General features: G+C 44.5%; 3 protein-coding genes across 3 annotated transcripts in view; all 3 read left to right on the forward strand.

Annotated features, from left to right (window-relative positions):
- zc3h3 (zinc finger CCCH-type containing 3) overlaps positions 1-3,967 on the forward strand; it is a 74,677-nt gene extending 70,710 nt beyond the window's left edge. The window contains exons 11-12 of the mRNA XM_083969744.1: positions 52-209; positions 3,806-3,967. Of these exons, the coding sequence (XP_083825870.1) occupies positions 52-209; positions 3,806-3,837 (190 nt within the window). The 3' untranslated portion in view covers positions 3,838-3,967. The remainder of the gene's footprint in view (positions 1-51; positions 210-3,805) is intronic.
- LOC310984522 (PH domain leucine-rich repeat protein phosphatase 1-like) overlaps positions 1-23,524 on the forward strand; it is a 146,197-nt gene that overhangs the window by 109,206 nt on the left and 13,467 nt on the right. The window lies entirely within an intron of this gene.
- mafaa (MAF bZIP transcription factor Aa) lies at positions 14,004-16,719 on the forward strand. Its single transcript, XM_083969799.1, has 2 exons — positions 14,004-15,019; positions 15,745-16,719. Exons 1-2 carry the CDS (start codon positions 14,510-14,512, stop codon positions 16,225-16,227), a joined length of 993 nt encoding a protein of 330 aa, XP_083825925.1. The 5' UTR covers positions 14,004-14,509; the 3' UTR covers positions 16,228-16,719.

Raw genomic sequence — 23,524 nt, forward strand, 5'->3', positions numbered from 1 at the left:
AAAACCACGTTGTGTTTGATCCCGTCTGATCGTGTCCACGCTCTCCCACAGACCCCGGCTGTCAGTGGTGATGCCGGACGGCGCTCAGGCAGCGGAGGGGACTCCCGGCGCCGGTCCTCTGGCGCTGCCGTCCTACATCTCCCTCTCCAGCTCCCCGGAGGAGGCGGACGCTCCGGACACACAACCGGCCGAGGCCTCGCAGGTTAAAGGTAACAGCAACAACAACACAACACGAGCCAGGCAGTGTTACACAAAACACCTCTGTGTGACGAGACGGTGTGAAAACCAAGAGCCACGGTGTCCAGGAGGCGTGTGTTTGGTTTGGTGGTTTGCAGATTGTAACAAATGTTCAGGTTGAAACAACATGTCTCAGAGCTGCAGACATGTTGTCTTCAGTCTTCTGTCCTTCTGTAGGTCCCAATCTCATGGACACTATATATCAGTAACGCCTTAAAGGGATAGTTCAACATTTTGGCAAATTCGCTTATTGCCATAATCCCTATAGTTTAGGAGTAGGTTAATTATCGATATATAGATCGGCGGGTGCAGAGACGCGAGCTGCTCAGGTAACGCAACGGAGGCGCACGGTACTTTCCCTCATCAAACTCATCAAATACACAATCCAACAACTCCAAAACGCTCTCGTGGACAAGTTGTGACCTGCACATTCACCACACTATGAGATAATAATGTAACATTACAAGACAGAGTTGTTTTCGATGCAAATGCGTAGCCTGAACCACATGACAGACACGGCTGCTGGGCAGAATGATTTCATAAACAGCTAAGTAGTTCCGAGTATTTGCTTCATATATACATTATTATTTCATAGTGTGCTGAATGTGCAGGTCACAACTTCTTCACAAGAGCATTTTGGAGTTGTTGGATTGTGTATTTGGTGAGTTTTGAGGGAAAGGCGAAAGTACCGTTTCATGAGCAGTTAGCGGCTCTGCTCCACTGATCTAAAAATAGCTTGCACCGACAATTAAATGTAACAAACCTACTCCTAAAACTATAGGGATTATGGCAATAGGCCAATTTGCCAAAATGTTAAACCATCCCTTTAATGAAACGTCCTCAAATTTGGCACAAACGGTCATTAGGGCTCAGAGATTAACTGTTTAGACTTTAGTGGACAAAGGTCAAAGGTCAAGGACAGTGCTGCTGACCTCACAAAATGCGATTTAAGGCCTCGTGAATGCAAATATTACTGCAAGTCCTCGAGGGAATCCCTTCAAAATTTTGCATTTGGATGATGAGGATGATCAGGTTAAAGGTTATCCTCAATTACGACAAAATTTATCACTTTTTTTTTTTTTTTTTTTTTAATAACTCTGGATAAACATGGATTAAAATACAAGCTATTTGAATGGCGGAGGGATACCTACGGCCTGTTCACACATGTTTAAGCTCCACATGACTGATCTAACCAGAGTGTTTTACGACTGTTTCATTGAGCGATTAGAAGCCGCTGATTTACAGCGTCACAGATCCACAGAACTCCGACCAGACCGAGTCCAGAGTGTCGGCTTCCACCGCCCGGAGCTGGAGCTGCACACGATCTTTGCTCCGTTCATGGGAATTCAGTGGGTGGGTGGGGGTGTAAGAGCTGCAGACAGATAATGATGATCAGAGCCGGGGGAGTTGGAGCGGGAGGAGGGGAAGGGGGGGTGTGATGATGCTCAGGGGAGGAGTAATAATGCTCAGAGCACAGAGGTAATAATATTTAGGTTTTGGGCCGGACAGACGCACAGCTGAGCTCTCTGTTGACAGACTTGACAGATAGAGGATTAGGAGTGAGGCTGCCTCCCCCGATCCCTCTCATTCCTCCCCCCCTCCCCCTCCCACTGCCACCAGGCTCCACCATCCACCTGCCCCTGCCTGCTGGACACACACACACACACTTGCACTTACACACTTTTACACTTCTACACAAGCATGCCGGCTTCCACTGCCGCTCAACATTTGACCGGCTCTAACACCTGTGTTCAGCTCGTCTCATCCTGTAACACATTACCCAAGAATTTCTGTCTCGTTTTCATCTCATTTTACATTTTACTTTCACTGCTTCCTTCATTTCATTGGGAAATTCAATATAAATGATTTAAAGTTTATAAAATACCTTTTATTTATGTGTGTTTTAACTGATGAAGATTTTTTTTACAGGAGATTTACAATAGATTTTTAATCTAAAGAAGTATTTGTGTAGGACTGCACACTAAGCCAAAAAACAACATATTGCAATTTCAGTGTGAATGCTCATTTTTGCTGTTCTCTTTTAAACTTTAATAATAATAATAATACATTTTATTTGTAAGCACTTTTACAGACGCTCAAAGACACTTTACACTTTAAAAATCATAAAATAGAGCAAAGTCAGAGTGAAATTCAATTAAAAACAGCAATAAAACTGTATTTAAAAATATATAAATTTGATGATGTGATGTCTGTTGGGTCTTGTACCAAACAAACATCTCCCATTGAATATGATTTGTTGACCAGGGCGTCTCCGTAGCAACACAATGTGCAACAATGTTGTGACACATTTGCAGCCTTATCGCAGATAAATTGCAGCTCCTACGATTTGGATTTTGCACTTGGGCCATGTTGGGTTTTTTTTTTTGTGATCAATTTTTTTTATTGAATTTTCCATTTCATTTTAGAGAGACAAAAAAAGGACACAAAAACAAATCAGAGATATAACAGACGAACACCTGACAGTATATAAAACAGAGAAAGTCTAACAAACAAGCAAAACACAAGAGGCAAAATGTACAAAAAAGATTTGACTTCCAAAAAGACAGAGAAAGAAAAAGAGAAAACATTGTATCCACATGTTGTGCTTTTGATAAGATTGCGATCAAGTTGTGCAGCAGCTCTACTTGTACTTGTGTGTTTTTGTCTCTACATTTAAAGGTCAGTTCAGGTCATTTGTGTGAGGTTGTCGAACGTAGTCGGTGTCTCACACTTGTGCGTCGGCGTACGGTTGTTCATCGTCTGGAAAAAAAAAATGTAGCACCGACGGAAAGAGCTGTTTGAATGTTAAAATATTCAACAACATGAAGCAAATATTTAAATAGATATTTGACTGTTTCATTGGGCCACACAACCCCAACAACAATCCCTTTGTGTGTTTGTACGACACACACACACGTCCAGAAAGAGTTGTGTTACTTCGACGACAACTCATCTGAGCAGCCGGCGTCACTTTGTGATGAGGATCTACTACACTGTTGTGTCCACTCTGATGAATATGTCACTCAGTGGGACAGTCCAGCTCCTCTGTGTCTAAACACACACACACACACACACACACACACACACACACACACACACACACAGCATCCTGGTCTGTGCTCCGCCTCTGTCCGGTTGCTTTGTGCTCTTAAGTATTACTAATGACGCTGTGGTCTCTCTCGCTAACACACCGCGCCGCCCGGAGCCTCATTAAAGGTGGAACTCAGCCAAACGAGCTCCTCTTCACTTTGCATAAATTAGCTCTGATGCAATGTATCACTGCCACACTGCAAACTCACACACACACACACTCACACTCACAGACACACACACGCACACACACACCTTCATCCATCCCTGTTGTCCTGCTCTCTTCCTCATTTACTCATCAGCTGCGATGTCATCAGTCAGCGTTTCAGCAGGATCCAACAACACGCAGCAGATCAGAGTCGGTCGCGCACCAGGAAACACAAACACACACACACACACACACACACCCCTACACACACCCTCTTTTCATCCTCTTTTCCTGTTGTTTCTGCCCCCACCCCTCCCCTCCCCCCTCTAGAGAAGAAGCTACAGATCAAACCGCGGCTGTGAGACGACCTGACGGACCTGCAGCCGCCGAGGTGAACGACACTTATGAAATGATTTCTGAGCCTCAGGTTTGTCCTGGCTGGTCTTTTCTCTCTGTGTCCTACTACACCTCTGTAATCTATCAACTCAGGGCCTGAACACACACACACACACACACACACAGAGTCAGGTTTACACATCAGTTTGGATGTTTACACGTTTCTCTCTTCAGGTTTTGTAAAAAGTTTTAAGAAGTACAAATAAAAAGATGAACTATTACTGTGTCGTTTCACACTCTGTTCGACAAGTGGAGTCAGTGCTGTGGGAGATTTTCTCGCCTGTCTGTGTGTGTGTGTGTGTGTGTGTGTGTGTGTGTGTGTGTGTCTGTGTGTGTGTGCCAGTCTTGGAGCGGCGATGTCGTCATATGACCCGAGCGTGTTTGCGAGAGTTTTCATCAGGAAGGTGGTGACAGAAGCAGCAGTGCCCCTCACTTTAAAGACACATGAGCACACGGTGACTTCATCCACATCACGCTGTGTGTGTGTGTGTGTGTGTGTGTGTGTGTGTGTGTGTGTGTGTGTGTGAGTGTGTGTGTGTGCGCATGTGCATGCAGAAGTAAATCATTAAAATAACCCTAGTCTTAAATCTCACACACACTTTTCATCTGTGAGAGATGAGATTAAAATTCTTCTTTTGACACTGCTTAAATCCCTAAAATCTCATCTCCACCTCAAACACACAACCCTCAAATAAAACACATTTTTATATTGATATATTGTCAAAACAAGAAACCGACTGCAAAGATAAACAAGTAAATGACACAATGTCACATTATAAAAACCATAATTAAAGGGATAGTTCAACATTTTGGCAAATTGGCCCATTGCCATAATCGCTGTAGTCATAGCAGTAGGTTCGTTACCTTTAATTGTCGGTGCAAGCTATTTTTAGAACGGCGGAGCAGAGCCGCTAACGTTTACTGCTCAGAGCTACGCTGCAGAGGCTAATGGGATTTCTTGGTTTCCCTCATCAAACGCATCAAATACACAATCCAACAACTCCAAAACGCTCTGGTGGACAAGTTGTGACCTGCACATTCACCACGCTACGAGATAATAACGGAACAAGTTTGAGGTAAATACAGAGCCTGCTTGCTGAAAAACTGCCCCTGAAGGCAACACGCATCAGCGGTTTCGCATGAATTTACCTCTGAAACAACTCTGTCTGGTAACGTTCTGTTATTATCTCATAGCGTGGTGAATGTGCAGGTCACAACTTGTCCACCAGAGCTTTTTGGAGTTGTTGGATTGTGTATTTGATGAGTTTGATGAGGGAAACCCAGAAATCCCATGAGCCTAACGAACCTACTGCTATGACTATAGGGATTATGGCAATGGGCCAATTTTCCAAAATATTGAACTATCCCTTTAGCACTAAATGTACATGTTAACAAGCTAAAAACTACACCTTCACTGTAATGTTTCACATGGATTTGGGAAATTGAATAATTTCTGAGCCTCTTGCTGATTTCAACACGTTGTTCTGGACGGGAACCGGGATCAGTTCTGTGACGGAGCTGAACCTCTGCTGGACGCTGACACTGAACCAACAGCTCATCTGGTGAGACACTGTGGGCTCCTACTCTCATGATGGTTTAATGTCCCCCCACCCCCACCCCCCATCATCATGTTTGTTGGTGTTAAAGTTAGATTAGAAAACATTAGAACAGATTTGACTTCCACTATTTTCACATTTCACTCTGAGCTGATTCAAGCAAAAAAGTAAAAATGAAAGAAGAGAAATAACTGGAAAATACAGACAGGACTTGAAACAGTAGGTAATTATGACTGTTTAGTAGATTTAGATAATTATTTAATTTAGTTTTATTTTGATCCATTGTTTCCTGTCTCTCTGTCTGATCAAAATGGTGACAGAGAGGATTCTGGGAAATGCAGAGGTCAGGCCTCCACTAATGAAACTTTTATTAATTATTAAACTGTTTATGAGTGCTGAGCCAATACTAACATACATACAGGTTAACAGAGGTGTCGCCATGGTGACAAACAACCTGTATGAAACTCTGGGGAGCAACACAACATCAGCTGAGATGTCACAACACACACGTTTGTATGGCTATCTTTGTGAAGACACTCATTGACATAATGTTTTCCCTAGCCACTTACCCTAACCTTAACCATCCAAAACAAATGCCTAACCTTAACCATTACTTTTAACCTAACTTAAACCTAATTATAATAACCTAGTTATTATAAAGTCTTAACCCTCAAACACCCCTTGGAAGGGGTCTGAGAAAGTGAGAACCGGCCAAAATGTCCTCACTTTCCCAAGATGTCCTCACTCTGATGGTTTAAAACTCAAACTGGTCCTCACATGTATAGCTGTACAAGTACACACACCAGTGTATATCTGCACACACAGAGTTTTGTCACCAACTAGTTCCAACACAGAAAATAAATGATATTTTTTAGTTGATGAGTTGATTGATGAGCTTCAGAGGCGTCTGCAGGTGGAGGTGTGGCCCTCTGTGCTAAGCTGCTTTAGGCTAACAGCTGCTGATCCTGCAGGTTGAACCAATTCTTCAGTGTTTTCATCTTTCTCAGCATTTTCTTTTTAACCAGACCTCGAACACAACACAGACCAGTCGGCCGATGATGGTCAACCAGCAAGTTAGAAACCTTCACCAAAAGAGACTGTCGCTGAGGCTGCCACTTAAACTCTGCTGAAAACATCTTGTCAGGGTGTGTGTGTGTGTGTGTGTTCAACTCCATTCTCTCTCAGATGTATTGACAGCAGCGAGCGGAGATGGAGAGCTCGACATGTTTCTCAGAGAAGGCAGGAGACAGGGAGCCATCACTCTTCTCTTCTCACCACACGTTTTTTTCCCTCCCTCCCTCCATCCCTCTCTCCCTCTCCTTCCTCCTCCTCCTCCTCCTCACCCACGTAGCTCCTCTCCTGCCTGCGCTGAAGACATAAGTGCCTTAGACAGATGTCTGCTGCCTCTTGTCTAAAACCCTCAACGCGAGCTGCTGAGCTCGGCAAACTCTAATTAAGATCAATATTTCAATTTTTAGTAAAAGCGCACGAGACGGAGAGAAGGAGAAGACGGAGGAGGAGGAGGAGGAGGAGGAGGAGGAGGAGGAGGAGGAATCATCCGTCCGCCGAGGCTCGCACAGACAAAAGGAAAGGTCAACTGTGATTCTTCATCGTGTGTGTGTGTGTGTGTTTGGCTCACACACACTGTGTGAGTTAGAGGGATTTGATGAGAGCCGGTTTGTGTGTGAGGATCAGGTTCAAAATCCTCGTTTGTTTTTTTTTCTCCTGTTGAGTTTTTCTTCCTCGGTGGAAGATTTATCTCCTCAAACACTGAGCTCATCTAAACAGAGAGTGTGATACATGGACTTAACTAACTCTGACCGGGGACAGATGACACATGAAAGACACGTTACACATCAAGGAACACATGGAGTTAAAAGGGTCCAATTATAAATACATTTAGTTACATTTTAAAACAGTGTTTTAGCTCCGTACTAGAAATGAACTCAGTGCACACTAACACACCTGAAAACATGTTCATGCCTGAGTAAACAGGATGTAGATTGTGTCTTTTCTGCAGCAGATGTTGCAAAACAGCAAATAACTCCAGAGTGAAAATGCAGAATTTAACTGATCAACAGCTACAAACCCAAAAATTCACTTAACCACCTTGTTTCCACCTCTTGAAGTCGATGCAGATGAGCAGAGGCGTTGCAACAGATCTTGCTGTGACGGCTGGCATCGGTCCGTATCAAGGACAACATGGTGTTGCCAATGGTTGTGTGTGAACATTGTGCATAGTTTGAATCATCAATGGTTTTGGGTTTTTGGTTTTGGATTCAACGTGCCTCCTGCCTGGGGCCTCCAGAGAGTCTAGTACAGAGCTGCCCAAACTTTTTCGGCTTGTGAGCTACTTTTAATATGACGAGGTCAAAATGAACGACCTCCATTATTTATGGAGGTATATCATGCTGTTATCTGTGTTATATACATATACATCTATATAACAGATTTTTTTTTTAAAACAGGAAAGAAAAATTGAATGTCACATGAGATACTGGTCAATCGCAATCAACGTTTTGGGTATCCCTGGTCTAGAAACATCCCTGCAGATGAGACAATCAGAGAGCGATTGTGGGCGTCTGTCGTTTACGAAGTCTCAGTTTTTCGGTCGTCCAGACGACAACGCCAGAGTTTTCAAACTAAATCACAGTCTGCAGTTTCCAAAAGTCTCAGTTTTCGCTACTCGAAATCAGCAGGTTGTTTGAAAACGGAAAATGTAGTTGTAGACATCGTCTGTGTGAAATAGCAAATACCACGTCTGTTATCTGAAACCAGTCGCTCATCCTGAATCAACTTTCCTCCAAAAAACCTCTTCTAACAACCCGGGAGTCGACCCCTTCACTCCTGCACCAATGTCCCTAACAAACTTTTAATTTTCACATCCGCAGTCGGTTTAAATCTTAACATTTTACATCTGAGATCTGAAAAGAGCAACACGACGTCAATGAGACGGGTTGTAAACAAACCTCCAGGTAAGAATTATGACCTGACGTGTCGTCTGCAAACATCCATCACGGTTTATTGGCCCACTCAAAGCTTCAACTTTGACCGACTGCTCTTCCTGTCCTGGTTTCTGCTCCCCTTCCCTCCATCACCAACCAATCAGGTTTGCTTTTATTTGCCTCCAGATAAAGATACACCCTCATGTTTCCTTATAGATCTTTATATATGCCATTGTGTCCTTATAGAGTTGTTTTTACAACCTGTCTGACTTCTTTTTAAGGTGACACACGATGATGGACGAACCGACAGAAGTAGAATAATGAGTTTGTCGTCCTTTCCTCCATTTTGTTTCCTTTTGTTTCATCTCAATCCAGAGACGAGTTAAACCGACACTGAACCAGAACTGAACCGAACGCATCGTGAAGCTTTAACGTCACAGAACGACCGAAGCAGGTGAGCTGAAGGCGATGATGGTCTGTCGGTCTCCTCCTGCCGACTTCCTCTTCTTCCAACACATTCATCTCTTTCTTCGTCCATCATCTTGTCCGATTCAGATGTTTCTGATGTCAGAGCCGATGTTTGACCCGCACTGTGTCCACTCCGTCGTTCACTATCTGCTCAGGTGTCATATGCTTCGGTCTTTAAAGGTCTAATATGTAGGAATTCCCCCCATCTAGCGGTGCGGTTGCATATCTGAACGTATTCTTGATGTTGCATTCACGTGAAATCGGGCAGACATCAGACAGACAACAGACACTGCATGTACAGTAACAGGATAAACAAGCGTCTATGTAAACAAGTGGTCCGCCAGCACGAGGCAAAACAATACAGGCGTGACAATATGTTGTCATGGTGATGTCGTATTGTTTACCTGACCCACGTTTTACCGTCTTTCTCTGGTGGAGTAAAATGACATCCGGTTGGTTTGCAGACGGCCGTCTGCCTGACTGCACCTGAATGCAACACCAGTGCCTCCGTCCTTCCTCACACTACACAGTGGTGACAGTTTTAACAGGCCGAGCCGACAGCTCCGCTGAGTTTCCGTGGTTACCTACGGTCGCGCTGCTACTCAACGTAAAAATTGGCGATGCAACATGGCCTCCTCGGTTCGGTGCGTCGCCCACTTATGTATTTGTAACGACTTGTAACAACTCATTCTAAGGTACGAGAAGGCTTTCATTTGTATGCGGGTGTGATTCCACTTCAGTGAAATACGTATTTATGAAAGCAATATTTGATATTTTTGCTAATAAAAAGCCAAATAAGTTACATACTGGGGCTTTAACTTTTGTCTCCAGCTTCATCTTTAAAAGTCTCTGTTCTCAGATTTCAGTTTTTTACTTCGGTGAACTGAATGCACCAAAAAGTTCTCGGGCAGCTAAAAAGCGCCGACGTCCGCGCTCGGCCTTTTTTGGAAGTTTCAGTTTGTGGTTTCTCTCGCTCGGCCTTGTCCGTCGTGTTTGTCACGTCTCCCGCCTCTTTGAGACCAAACACCTTTCATCCCACAAACATGATTTCTCTACAAGAAGCGTGTGGTGAAACTCCTGGTTTCTAAAGTAGGAGTGTGTGTGTGTGTGTGATACATCCCTGCACAATTAAAGCTGATTCCTCCACAGCGACTTAACGGCCATGACAAAAAAAAAAAAAAAAAAACCCTCCAGGCCTCAGATAACCCTGAGCCACCTCGTGGAGCCGGTGTCTTTGGTCTGGCGCCGGCTAGCGAGCCCCCCGGCTCTAAAAGCCCACCGTCGATCCTCCACCTTGCTGATGTCCATTTTGTGCTTAAATCGGTAGAACTGCACTTGCAGCGAAGTCCCAATATGCAAAGGCACAATGAAAACCCTGACTTCAAAAATTTATGTCTCAAGCCCTCGGCCGCAGACACTCCCCTTCCCCTGACAATGAATGGACCACAGCAGATCTACTTAACTGTGCCATTTCAATGCAGACTGCTTAGCTTGGCGTTCGCCGGCCAGTTCCTGCTTATTTGATAAAAAAAAAAAAAAAAAGAAGAAAAAAAAAAACCTCTCCTAATGACTTAGCGCACCTAAACTTCAAATACCTTGATATGATTTCCTGTCCCTTCATCTCACACTCTTTTCTTTTCATCCTCGCCAGCAGATTTGAAGCAGGGGCAGGTGGGATGGGGTGGATGGATGAGAGGGGTGGGGTAGGTTGGGGGTGTATTTCATGGCCAGTTCGGACTGGAAGTGAAGCTCAGCAGCTGTGCAAGGTTTTCCTCTTCACATCTGACCAACTCAAACTTATTACCACCTGTTTTTTTCTGCGTTTTTTATTCCTGAGGATCGGCACTTTGTATGAAGATATATCACTCACAGATCTGGAGAGGGGAGGAGGGGAGGGGGTGGAGGTGTAGATGGGACTCTGGGTCAAATTGACCCAATCTGTTCCCTTCCTCCATCCTTCCTTCTATCTTTTCTTCCTTTCTCCCTTCCTTCTTTCCACAATCCTTTTTCCTTTCCTTTCCTTTCCTTCTTTCCTTCCTTCCCTTTGTCCTCATTCCTTTTTCATTCCTTCCTCTTTTGACCCAATTGACCTGATCTGTTCCTTCCTTCCATCCTTTCCCCCTTCTTTCTTTCCTTCCTTTTTCCCTGTCTTCTTTCCACAATCCTTTTTCCCTTCCTTCCTTCCTTCCTTCCTTCCTTCCTTCCTTCCTTCCTTCCTTCCTTCCTTCCTCCTGTTGTCATTCTGGGTCAAATTGACCCAATCTGTTCCCTTCCTCCATCCTTCCTTCCTTCTTTTCTTCCTTTCTCCCTTCCTTCTTTCCACAATCCTTTTTCCTTTCCTTCTTTCCTTCCTTCCCTTTGTCCTCATTTCTTCTTCCTTCCTCTTTTTATCCAATCGACCTGATCTGTTCCTTCCTTCCATCTTTCTTTCCATCCTTTTTCCCTCCCTTTCTTCCTTCCTTCCTTCCTTCCTTCGCTTCATCCTTACTACTTCCTTCCTTTTCGACCCAATTGACCCAATCTGTTCGCTCCCTCCTTCTATCTTTCCTTCATTTTCCCCTTCCTCTTTCCTCCCCTCGTTCCCTTTATCCTTCCTTCCTTCTCTCTTTCCTTCTTCCCTTCCTTCCTTCCTCCCTTGACCCAGGAGGACAACAGGAGCTCTTCTCCCATGATGCTTATCACCGGTATCGACATCCTGCTCAACCTTCCGCTGTGATTTCCCTCACACACACACACACACACACACACACACACACACACACACACACACACACACACACACACACACACACACACACACACCATGAAAGCCGCCCCCCCCCCCCCCCCCCCCCCCCAGAAAGGAGAAAAAAAGACATATGTGTCCAGAATGGAGACGCGCGCGCGCCAGTCGGAGCTTAATTATCCGTCGATCCGCGAGGATGAGTCGAGATGCAATTTGTGGTTAATTGCGAATGAAAACCCTGTAGATCCCCCCCCCCCCACTACCACCACCACCGGGGACTATCCAATCATACTTAACCCCGCGCGCACCACGACGAGGCCTCCTCACACAGCCTCGCGGAAATGCGGATTGATTTTTGGCAGAGGGGCGCGTGGCCTTAAATCGATCAGTGATTGATAGATTCTGATGGTGGTGGAGGGGGGGGGGGGGGGGGGGGGGCTTCCTCATGAGACCTGACGAGCTGCTGTTAACACATCTAATCAAAGAAAAGATTGTGATGGAGATAATTATAGCCTCAAAGATGACACGAGATGAACGTTAGTCCGGAAGTTTAGTCCACACAGAGGAAGCAGCAGGCAGGTATTGATTATTTAATAAGGATGATAAAAACACACATTTTGAGTCGATAAAGTTTTTTTTTATTTTTATTTTTTATTTAAACTCTTCTTGCTATTTAAGACAGTAGCAACAAGATTCTGGGTTATTATAACACATCTGATATAGATTTATACAGTTTTCATATCACCACTATAATAACAAAGGCACACACACACACACACACCTATAATGTCAAAAAAGACTTGCATGTGTTGTATTATAAACTTTTAATTTCAAATAGCCTAATGTTTACTTCATAATGTGTCTTGTGTTGCAGAGAAACCACCAACATTTAAAAAAAATAGCTTCTTATACTGTATATCACATTTGAATGCACTGATCCACTAATCCTCATGATTTAATCTACATATTAATTTCCAGTTTATATTTTATTCCTATTTGCCGCAACTTCGTGTGTTGAATCTGATCACACCGACACTTGATTGAGTCTGGATCTTATTTGAAAGACAGAAAGACATCTTTTAAACAAAGTTACAGTGAAATTCCTCCTGGATTAGTCGGTTTATGGTTCCTCGCATACTTTGTAAATTTTGAAATGACAAACTAAGCCACTTACTACTAAGCCAAAATGAGAAAACCACTATAGTCTCAAAGTGATTTTAAAGAAATCTTAAACAGGTTTGCTGTATGGGATGATGAAAAGCCTCAGTGAGAATAAACCACACAGTGAGTTATTATGGTCTTTAAATATAAGTTGCAAAATACATGTTCATTTACCATGAATTAACGAGCTGGATGTGATTTTCTCTTTCTGTGAAATCTGAAAACACAACGCATGTGAACTCAACTCTACAATTACATAACCGGTGCCCGCTTTTCTAAAGTGTTTCTCTTTTCCGAGTAAACATTTTTTCTCTGAGAAACCAGCGGAGCTCTCGTCTTACTCCGACCGCTCTGCAGTAGCATCTGCTCGGTCACTAGAGGGGGGGGTCTGCTGCACCTGTTCTCTCCCACTCGGCTTCGGCTTCTCTCGGCTTCGGCTTCGCTCGGCTTCTCTCGGAGCGACGACCGCCGCCGGAGCAAGAGTCTCGCTCTCTCTCTCTCTTTCCCCACTCTCTCCGCTGTGATCTCCTCCTCCCATTGGCCCGTCGCACCTCTGTGTGGGAGGGGAGGGTCGGAGGGGGGTGTGGGGATGGGGGGGACTCTCTGTCTTTATAAGTGCACACTGGCAGCCGGCGCCTCAGTGACACTACGTGGTTGCACCGAGAAGCTCTAAGAAACAGAAACAGTCCGAACGAAGGAAGGAAGGAAGGCCGCTGCAGAGAAACAAACCGAGCGGATTTTATTATCACCTCCTCTTGCATAATAATAATAACACACACACACACTGGAGAGAGAAAGAGAGGAGGGGGACAGGACCAGGACCGAGGGGATCGAACCTGTGAGTATTAGACGCTGCTTGAATTAAATCTCTGGAGTGAAGACAACAAGAAGAAGAAGAAGAAGAAGAGGGGACCAGACTGTGGACCAGCTCCCTGCAGCTCAAAAACATCCATGTGAACTTTGAAAACTTCTTCACGTGTCATTCCGTGTTTGGATTCCTGGGACTTTTTTTTTTGGCACGCTTTTTACGCACGCCTGCGCACCGCAACTGTGACTGTCACACACAGAGACACACACTCAGAGTGTGTTAGAAACTTTAAATCCGGGCCATGCTGCAGTGACTTCATGTTCAAGTTGTAAACAGCAGCAATAAGAGGCGCAGAAGAATAAGAAGAAGGATGCTTGGAAAATATTTGTAACGCTGCTGGGAGGAGGAGACGCAGAAATCTTGTTCGTGTCACTTGATCGAGCAAAAAAAGAAAAAAGAAGCGAGGACAGTAAATCACAGGGAGGCAAGTGGACTCCAGAGGTGAAGCGAGGACAAGACAGGTTGGTGTCTCCAAATTCAACCGCGGGCTCGGGTTTCAGCCGCCCCGGGGGCTCCTGGTATTAAAGCTGCATTTGACCCGGGATAAGTTGTCAACAAGAGCAGCAAGCGCGCACGGAGAAGGCGAACTGGCAGGTGTACAAGTTCATTTACATGCATACGTATATTCACGCCACTATATATAGAAGTTGTCTTAGGGACGAGCAGGCTTAATAAGTTCCTCCTCCACCCACAACCCACCACACTCACTCACTCCACTCCACTCCGGCCCTAGCTGCTGCAGCCGGGCGTGTGCGTAGGCTACGTGTGTCTATATATATATATACACACACACACACACACACACCAACCATACAGGCTTTTATTCCGCAATCTGTATCCGAGAGGAGAGGGCTGCCGCTGTTGCCCGCTGTGGGTTTGGCTGTGAGGGGGGCAGGAGTTGTCGCATGGACTGACATGGCCACCGACCTCGCCATGAGCGCAGAGCTGCCCAACAGCCCTCTGGCCATCGAGTACGTCAACGACTTTGACCTGATGAAGTTCGAGGTGAAGAAGGAGCCGCCCGAGGCCGACCGCTACAACTGCCACCGCCTCCCGTCCGGCTCGCTGTCCTCCACGCCCATCAGCACCCCCTGCTCCTCCGTGCCTTCCTCGCCCAGCTTCTGCGCTCCGAGCCCCGGTGGTGGCGGCGGTGGAGGCGGCGGCGGCGCGCAGGGCAACAACAACCACAACCACAACCAGAGCCTCGCCAGCAGCGGCGGGGGGGTCAACAGCAGCAACAGCAGCAGCGGCAGCAGCAGCAGCAACAACAATCAGGGGGGCGGCAACAACAAGCCGCAGCTGGAGGACCTGTACTGGATCCCCAGCTACCAGCACCACATCAACCCCGAGGCGCTCAACCTGACCCCCGAGGACGCCGTGGAGGCCCTGATCGGGAACGCGCACCACCACGCGCACCACCACCAGGTAGGGCATGTCACGATTACTTGTTTTCACAATTAATTAATCGTAAAGATTCCTAAATACCGTCACTTATGCAGATGTGCGTAAAAATAAAGGTAAATGCACAGATACTGGTCCATTTACCTAATGTAACACTGAATTGGTAGGAGTTTAAATGTTAGTGTGTCATTTTTAATAATAATAATAATAATAATAATAAAAAAAAAAGCAAAACAAAACAAAAATCGATTAAAATAAACTGCAAACATTTGGTATAGATGACAATTTATGATCTGAATATTTCAAACACTTCCCCTGGGGGATTGATAATTGGTCATATACACTGAACCAACCACATCCATCTCAATGACTCTCAGGACCCTATAGACACCACTCTGCACTATTAACAGCACTTTAATCTGTACCATTGCACTACTGTACCCTAACTGCATGCACTTGTGTTTATTTTCTTATTTATTATACTGCATATTATGCACTGGGGTCAGATGCAAATTGCATTTTGTTGCCTTGTTTTTTTTCTTCAACATGTGCAATGACTATAAATTGGATCACTCAATCAATATATTAATAGATACTTGAAATATTTAGTGTAAACAATGAGTAATGTAATTCTATTCTGACTGTATTTGATTTGTTTTACACATTTATAGTGTTGTAAAATTAATTAAAGTGCATAATAATCGTGATAATCGTAATAATCGTGATTATTAATCGTGACATCCCACCAGGCCTACGAGGGGGGCTTCCGCGCGCAGCAGTACGTCGGGGAGGACCTGTCCACGGCCGGCTCGCACCACCAGGCCCACCACCACCACCACCATCACCATGGCCACCACCACCACCACCACGCGCGCCTGGAGGACCGCTTCTCGGACGAGCAGCTGGTGAGCATGACGGTGCGCGAGCTGAACCGGCAGCTGCGCGGCTTCAGCAAGGAGGAGGTGATCCGCCTGAAGCAGAAGCGGCGCACGCTGAAGAACCGCGGCTACGCGCAGTCCTGCCGCTTCAAGCGCGTGCAGCAGCGGCACATGCTGGAGACGGAGAAGTGCACGCTGCAGAGCCAGGTGGAGCAGCTCAAGCAGGACGTCGCGCGCCTCGTCAAGGAGCGGGATCTTTACAAAGAGAAGTACGAGAAGCTCGCGACGCGGAGCTACAGCACGAACACGAGAGATCCGTCCGCGAAACAGGCCAACACCGAGTTCTTCATGTGAGACAGAGAGAGACTGAGACTGATGGTTTGTAGCATAGAGACTCTGAACTGAACTGAACTGAACTGAACTGAACTACACCCTCCTCTTCCTCCTCCTCTCCATCCTCTCCCTCCTCCTTATTCTTCTTTCTATTCGTTTGTATTTTGTTTACAGTTTATTATTATTCCCTCGACAGAAATTTTAAAAAGACTCTTCTTCATCTTAAACCAGAACGAACGAACGAGCATCCGAAGTCTTAAAAAAAAAGATGTTTCTTGGCTGAATTAGTGCGAGCGCCGAGCTGCTGTCATGATGATGATGATGATGATGATGATGATGATGATGATGATGTGGACACATGGGATCACGTAGTAGCCTGTTGTTTCTAGATAGACTGCTGCTCTCTCTCCGGTCAGGAAGTCTTCTTACAGTGAACCAAGCTGACTGACTGATGACTGTCTTAATTCACACAGATGATTTTTGTCTTAAAACTTTTTTCTTTTTCTTTTTTTTCCTTTTTTTGGCGGAGAAGGGAGGATGGATGGGTGGACAGAGGGAGGAAGGAAGGGAGGGGGTGATGATTATATTTTTGTTTTGTTATGTTTCATTTTTAAAGAGTGGACTGGAACAGAAGCAGAAAAGCAATACACCGCCTCTTCCTCCTCCTCCTCCTCCTCCTCCTCCTCCTCCTCCTCCTCCTCCTCCTCCTCCTCAGACTGTGTCAGAGACAGAGCGGCTGGAGACGACGTGACGACACCTTTCAATATTGCAAGTCTATTAGTTGACCCCCCCCAACCCTCAGCCCCCCACTCCCCCATCTCTATTTGCAACAACCCTGCATGCAGGACATGTATGGTACCCAAAACCTCCCCTTTATCTCCCCTTTCTCCCCTCCCACAATCCCTTAATTCAGTCCATCTCCCAGAATCCTTCCTCCTTCCACTTGTATGGAAACGCATGGCCCACGGTTCTCTCTTCCTCCTCCTCTTCCTCCTCTTCCTCTCAGTAAGGCCTGGGTTATGCAAAAAACAACAAAAATGTCCCCCTCCATCCATCGCCCCCTCCTCCACTCCCCCTGAGAGGTGCAAGCAAGGACTGCGGACTAAAAATGCAAAACAATCTGCTATAACAAAAACAAAAAACCCTGGATGCGTCTTTAACTGCTATTTTCAATCAATTTTTTCTATTGTTTTAAAAAAAGAAAAAGAGACAAAAAAAACGAACAAAAAGAGATTAACTGAGCCAGATTTTAGACTTGTATTTATTTCCACCTTGTACATAATAACGTGTAGAGTAAAAAAAAAGAAAAAAAAAAAGACAAAAACACAGAGAACCTGTTGTTATTTTACCTTCTTCTTCTTCTCTTTTTAAAAAGAAAAATCTGCTTTTGTTGCTTGGATTAATTCGATGAAAATGTCTTAATACAAAACAAAACAAAAAAAATGTTTGTATGTTACAGCATGCAAATTGTCTATGGTATCCTCCTCCTCCTCTTCCTCCTCCTCCTACTGAACATGTGTAATGTCAAAGGCAAGCCTATACTGCACTAAGAAGAGATCAAACCTTTTGTTTTCTGACTCATATAGGACCTTTGATCTGGATGTAAAATTAGATGGACAAGGACAAGGACTGCATTCGCTGCTAAAACTCTATGCACCAACCCGATGATTAAAAAAAACAAAAAACTTATGATTTAATTTCTGTTTTTTCTTATTTTACTTTAAATATTTTTTTGTAGAAATCTCTGCGGCCTGTGGGTTTCACTCTGCAGCCCGGTGTCTTAACTTAACGAGATGGGAGGATGCTTGATTGTTTTGTTTTTTGTTTTTTTGGGTGGGGGGGATGGGGAGCTCACGTGTTCTTGGAGTAAGTCGATGCATTAATAATCTGTCAACAAGAAATCCCTGGTTCGTGTGTTTTCTGCTGCCTAGATTGATATATGTGCAATATTGTGCAGAAGTGGCCGATGCTCAGCCTGTGAAGGAGGAGACCTGTTGGATGGAAATAACTCAATTCACACTCAAAACGCACAACCAGGAAACGATGCTAAATATATCTGAGATTGTTATTATTATTATTAATAATAATCATTTTAATTTCTGATTAATCTTTTTTTTTTATTATCACATTCTTGCGACCAATCTAAAAATTAATCTTTTTTTTTTTTTTAATAATAGCCTATAAACAGCAGATTTAACTTTATAACTGTCTTTGATTTCAATTTCATTTTCCTGGTTTGATTTAAAACAAACGATTTTTTAAAAAGTAATTTTACTCCTAAAATAAAGTCATAATTTGATTAAAGAGAGAGAGAGAGAGTGAGAGGGAGAAATGAAGGCAGATGGAAAAGGAAAGCAACCTTCTGCACAGTGCTGTTAATGTATATCTGTACATATGATTTCTATATTTATTCAATGAACTTGTCCTGATGATGACGTGTCAACAAGTGGAAAAAACCTACAAAGTGGAGCCGTTGTTGAGAATCTTGTTTTCATAATGTTTAATAAAAAGTTCTGTCCCGAAAATAATCTGTCGGACTGCGTCATTGTCCCAGAGAGAGAGAGAGAGAGAGAGAGAGGGGTTTTTATTTTGAAATAGAAAAAACAAAACACTGCAGGCTTCTTCCTGCCGCTAAATAATTCAAGACAGAACATTTATGTAAGAATCATACATTTATGTTTTGTTTTATTTCAGGTCAAAGCTCACACACGCTGCAGCAAAAAATAAAAAAGAATAAAATGATAAAACGGGGTAAAAATAATTGTGAAATAAATCAGCTGTTAATAAACCTGAGAGTTTATTTATCACTCTGTTAAAAATGAAATGATTTGTGTTTATGAGAGGGGGAAAAAAATCAGAGATAAATTTCACAGTTGAACCTGCGACTCAACGAAAATCTTCATAAAATTCATAAAAAAGAATAAAAACGTAAATATTGAAATTTAAAATCGAAATAAATCAAATCTGTCAGATGATTGAATAAACTGTAGATGTGTGTGTGATGAGGAGTGTGTCAAAAATCACGATGTAAAAAGCTGTTGATAATATTCTCATTAATGTTATTATTACTACTATTATTATTATCATATTGATCAATAGGCCTGAAGTCTTGATTATTAGTTTTATGCGTAAAGGCGCAAAAACAAAAACGTGAAATCAATTCTCTTCACTAATTTAATTTCAATTTTCTGTTTCCGGTTTAATCCAGTGATTAATTATGTCTCAGACGTCACTCCGCTTTATTTAAGGCTGTTTTGTTGTTTGTTTTATTATTATACACCGGATGTTGTGTGTGTGTGATGAGTGCACGATGTCTGGAGAATCTGCTCTGATCTCCGCGGGAACATTAGAGTCCAAATGTCCAGATTTGTATCAGTGAGTGAGTGTGAGAAAAAGAGAGAGATGGAGAGATGGAGAGAGAGAGCAGCGGCGGAGCGACGGTTCCTCCGCCGCCTCATCAGCCGGTGATGGATGAACGCCGCCTGCTCTCTGCTCCCGCTGCCACCGCCGAGCGCAGAGGTAGAGGAGCAACAACTCTTTCTCACTTTGTGTTTTGAGTGTGTCCATAGGGCAGCTGTGCATGATACCCGCGGTGTGTGTGTGTGTGTTTATGCGTGCACGGTCTAAGCTGCATTAAGTGGTCTCTGTCTCTCCTCCTCCTCCTCCTCCTCCTCCTCCTCCTCCTCCTCCTCCTCCTCCTCCTCTCAGGGTGGATGGAAGCAGCAGCGGGTTGAGACAAGATGCCACCCCGCGTTGGTGCTGATGTGACACGGCAGTCAGAGTCTGTGGGTGGAGGGCAGCTCACTTCAACCTCACCATGACTGTACAGCTGAGTGTGTGTGTGTGTGTTGAGGCCTGAAGGTGTTCGGGGTCAGAACCAGAAGGTCAGTCTTGTGCACAACGCTGCTGCAGCTGCTGCAGGTTTTGCATGTTTATACTGGAGCAGGTGCAGCCTGTGTGTGTGTGCAGGAGTGTATCAGTGAGGTAAACTGAGGTGTGTTGGACGGTGTTATAGGGAGGAATTTGTGGTGATGCCGGTGAAGAAGAAGTACCAGAGTCCTGGATGTCTCATGCTGTAGGAGTTTATTTGTACTTGATCAAGGAGAACACCACCTCAATTCTAAGGGTCAAACAGCAAAGCTCAGATTGTTATACTAGAAAGGTGGACTGAGACAGCAAAGGGGAGATGTGTTAACATAACATCCAATTGGCTATAGTGCATAAACATGAAGATAAGGATTAACACCAGCTAGGAAATGGGAGAGAAACAATAGTTTTGTATAGTTTCTCTCTGATCGTCTGGATTTATAAATCTGATCCTGGTAAGCGTGATGGTTTCTTGTGTCTGTGTTTGTGTCTGTGACGGAGACAGACAGACAGAGAGAGAGAGAAAGACACTGGTTCATCTCAGGTTTCACCTCCAATTTCCTCTTTGCACAAAGTCTGAGAGTTGAACGTCTCCGTCCTGAGACGTTGAACCTGCGTGTGATACAGAGACTGAAACAGCAGCTCCACTCTGTGTCAGACACAGAACCGCTCTGTCGTTAAAGTCCAACTCTCTCCACACGTTCCTGTTCATGATGCAAACTGCTGATTGATGAAATCTGTTTGTTTTTTTTATTATTATGGGGAAGTAATTTTCTCTTAATATTTATTTTCTTCTTCCTCCTCCTCCTCTCCCTCCTTTCAGCCTCTCCATCACTCTCCTCCTCTTCCTGTTTTTGCTGACTCAGAGGAAACGTTGAGCAGTGTGACAGCCGTCACCTCACCGGGAGTCAGTGTGTGTGTATGTGTGTGTATGTATGCGCTAATAACACACACACACACACACACATACACAGATTATGGTGGTATGCAGTGGAATGAGAGAGCAGGCATGTAGCCGTAGAGACAGAGAGAGAGAAAGAGTGAGATCACCGTGACTACACTGTGGGCTTTTCTTTCCATAAATCAGGGCAGTGTCCATCTGAGAAACAAAACAAGTGAAGCAGCGAGAGAGAGAGAGAGAGAGAGAGAGACGTAGAGAGGTAGAGAGAGGATAACATACAGCGAGGGAGGGAGGGAGGGAGGGAGGGAGGGAGGGAGGCAGAGAGAGGCGCAGTGTGTCTCTGGCGTCTGGAACTGCATGCTGCTGAGATTCAACACAGTCAGCGTCTCTTCGGCTCAGCTTACCTACAGTATACCCACCTACACACACACACACACACACACACATTATAAACAGAGTCCAGACACAGTGAGGATGGAAGCCGTGTGCTGCCGATGGATCCGCATCCTTTTTTATTAAGACTGATAACGACCTCCACCTCCTTCACCTGTTGTGAAACTGCCCCACACCTCCAAAAAAACCCTCAGATTCACTATATATGTAGGAATTAGAGACTCTGCGCCTCTACAGCTCGGTATCATTTAGACTTCATGGCCTAGTTTCAAAGACTTTAGTTGATAATGTGCTGTCACGATGCTTCCACCTGAATAAAGTTGTGTTTGAATAAGTAAATCTGCAGAGACAGTAGAGACTCGGTGTTCGTCGTGCAGTTATCTTCTGATCAGTATAGGGTGTAAAGAAGAGTTAACACTTTCCTAAATGAGTCCACATCACAGACAGAGAAAACAATTGTGGCTTCATTCAGGTTTTCACTTAATTGGCTCAGCTGTTCATACAAAAAAGCTCCATACGGTATAAAGGTAGATGTTTGTATTAAAGCTCCATACAGTATAAAGTTAGATGTTTGTATTAAAGCTCCATACAGTATAAAGGTAGATGTCCATATGTAGTGTGATTATAAAGCAGCTCTAGGTTCTATTTTAATACTGTGAAAGTATCAAAGCCTCAGTCCACAGAAACGCACACAGCCTGTATTCAGAAACTGAGAGGGAAACTATGTTAGTCCGGTTGCTTTCCGCTGTTTTGCTAACCCTCCTCGAGGCCATGTGCATTTGTTTACAACGAAGCCGACGAAAAATCAATCAATAGAGCGTTACATAACGTTACATATCATATACAATGTTATGATGACCATTTGTGTAGTTTAATCTGTCATAAACAAGAGATGACCCGTTACAAGGCACATTTGTGTTGTTTTTCAGCCCAGAGACGCACGTGGAAGGCAGTAGCAGTAGGTTCGTTACCTATTTGTCAGTGCAAGCTATTTTTAGAACGGCGGAGCAGAGCCGCAAGCTGCTCAGAGCTACGCTACGGAGGCTCAAGGGATTTCTTGGTTTCCCTCATCAAACTCATCAAATACACAATCCAACAACTCCAAAACGCTCTGGTGGACAAGTTGTGACCTGCACATTCACCACGCTATGAGATAATAACAGAACGTTACCAGACAGAGTTGTTTTAGAGGTAAATTCATGCAAAATAGCTGATATGCGTATCCGTTGGGGGCAGTTTTTCATCAAGCAGTCTCTGTATTTGCCTCTAAAACAACTCTGTCTGGTAACGTTCTGTTATCATCTCATAGTGTGGTGAATGTGCAGGTCACAACTTGTCCACCAGAGCGTTTTGGAGTTGTTGGATTGTGTATTTGATGAGTTTGATGAGGGAAACCCAGAAATCCCATGAGCCTCCATAGCATAGCTCTGAGCAGCTCGCGACTCTGCTCCGCCGTTCTAAAAATAGCTTGCACCGACAATTAAAGGTAACGAACCTACTGCTATGACTATAGGGATTATGGAAATGGGCCAATTTGCACAAAATGTTGAACTATCCCTTTCAAGTAGCAGGAAACAGAATAGATAGATTTTTATTTTGAACTTCTGGTGTGTATTATTCAAAATAATAATAATAACAACATCCTCCCCTGGAGCCAGTTCACATCACAGGCCTTTTCATTTAGCACAGACCGACTCGGCTCGGCTCGGCTCGGCTCAGCTGCGGTTAGACCTGGTTCCCTGGGGAACCGGTCCCGGGCTTTTTAAAAGTTGTCACTCCGCGCAAAATGTAATCGACATTTTTGATAAATCACCTGCGTGCTGTTCACACTCACAGGGTATTAATAATTATTACTTCTGATCTGGTGATTGAGTTAGTGACCTGGGGGCCAGTAGCCCTCCCCCTCCCCTTCCTCCTCCTCCTCCCTCTTCCTCCCCCCTGCAGAGCGGGAGAGAGAGGGAGATCACACCACATAGCTGGTCCTGAACCGGTCCCACAGCCCGACTCACCCAGGAAAAAGCAATTTGGCAACTGGTAACGTCGTAGAGCTGCTGCGACCCCTGAGCATGTGCCCTGCCTCCACCAGCTCCACACACACACACACACACACACACACACACACACACACACACACACACACACACACACACACACACA

This window comes from Trachurus trachurus (assembly GCF_905171665.1).
Source record: "Trachurus trachurus genome assembly, chromosome: 4".
Taxonomy (NCBI): Eukaryota; Metazoa; Chordata; class Actinopteri; order Carangiformes; family Carangidae; genus Trachurus; species Trachurus trachurus.

Coding starts and splice junctions, on each gene's coding strand:
- mafaa (XM_083969799.1), top strand. CDS start 14,510: ATGGCCACCGACCTCGCCATGAGCGCAGAGCTGCCCAACAGCCCTCTG. Junction 15,020..15,744: donor ACCACGCGCACCACCACCAG/GTAGGGCATGTC, acceptor ACATCCCACCAG/GCCTACGAGGGGGGCTTCCG.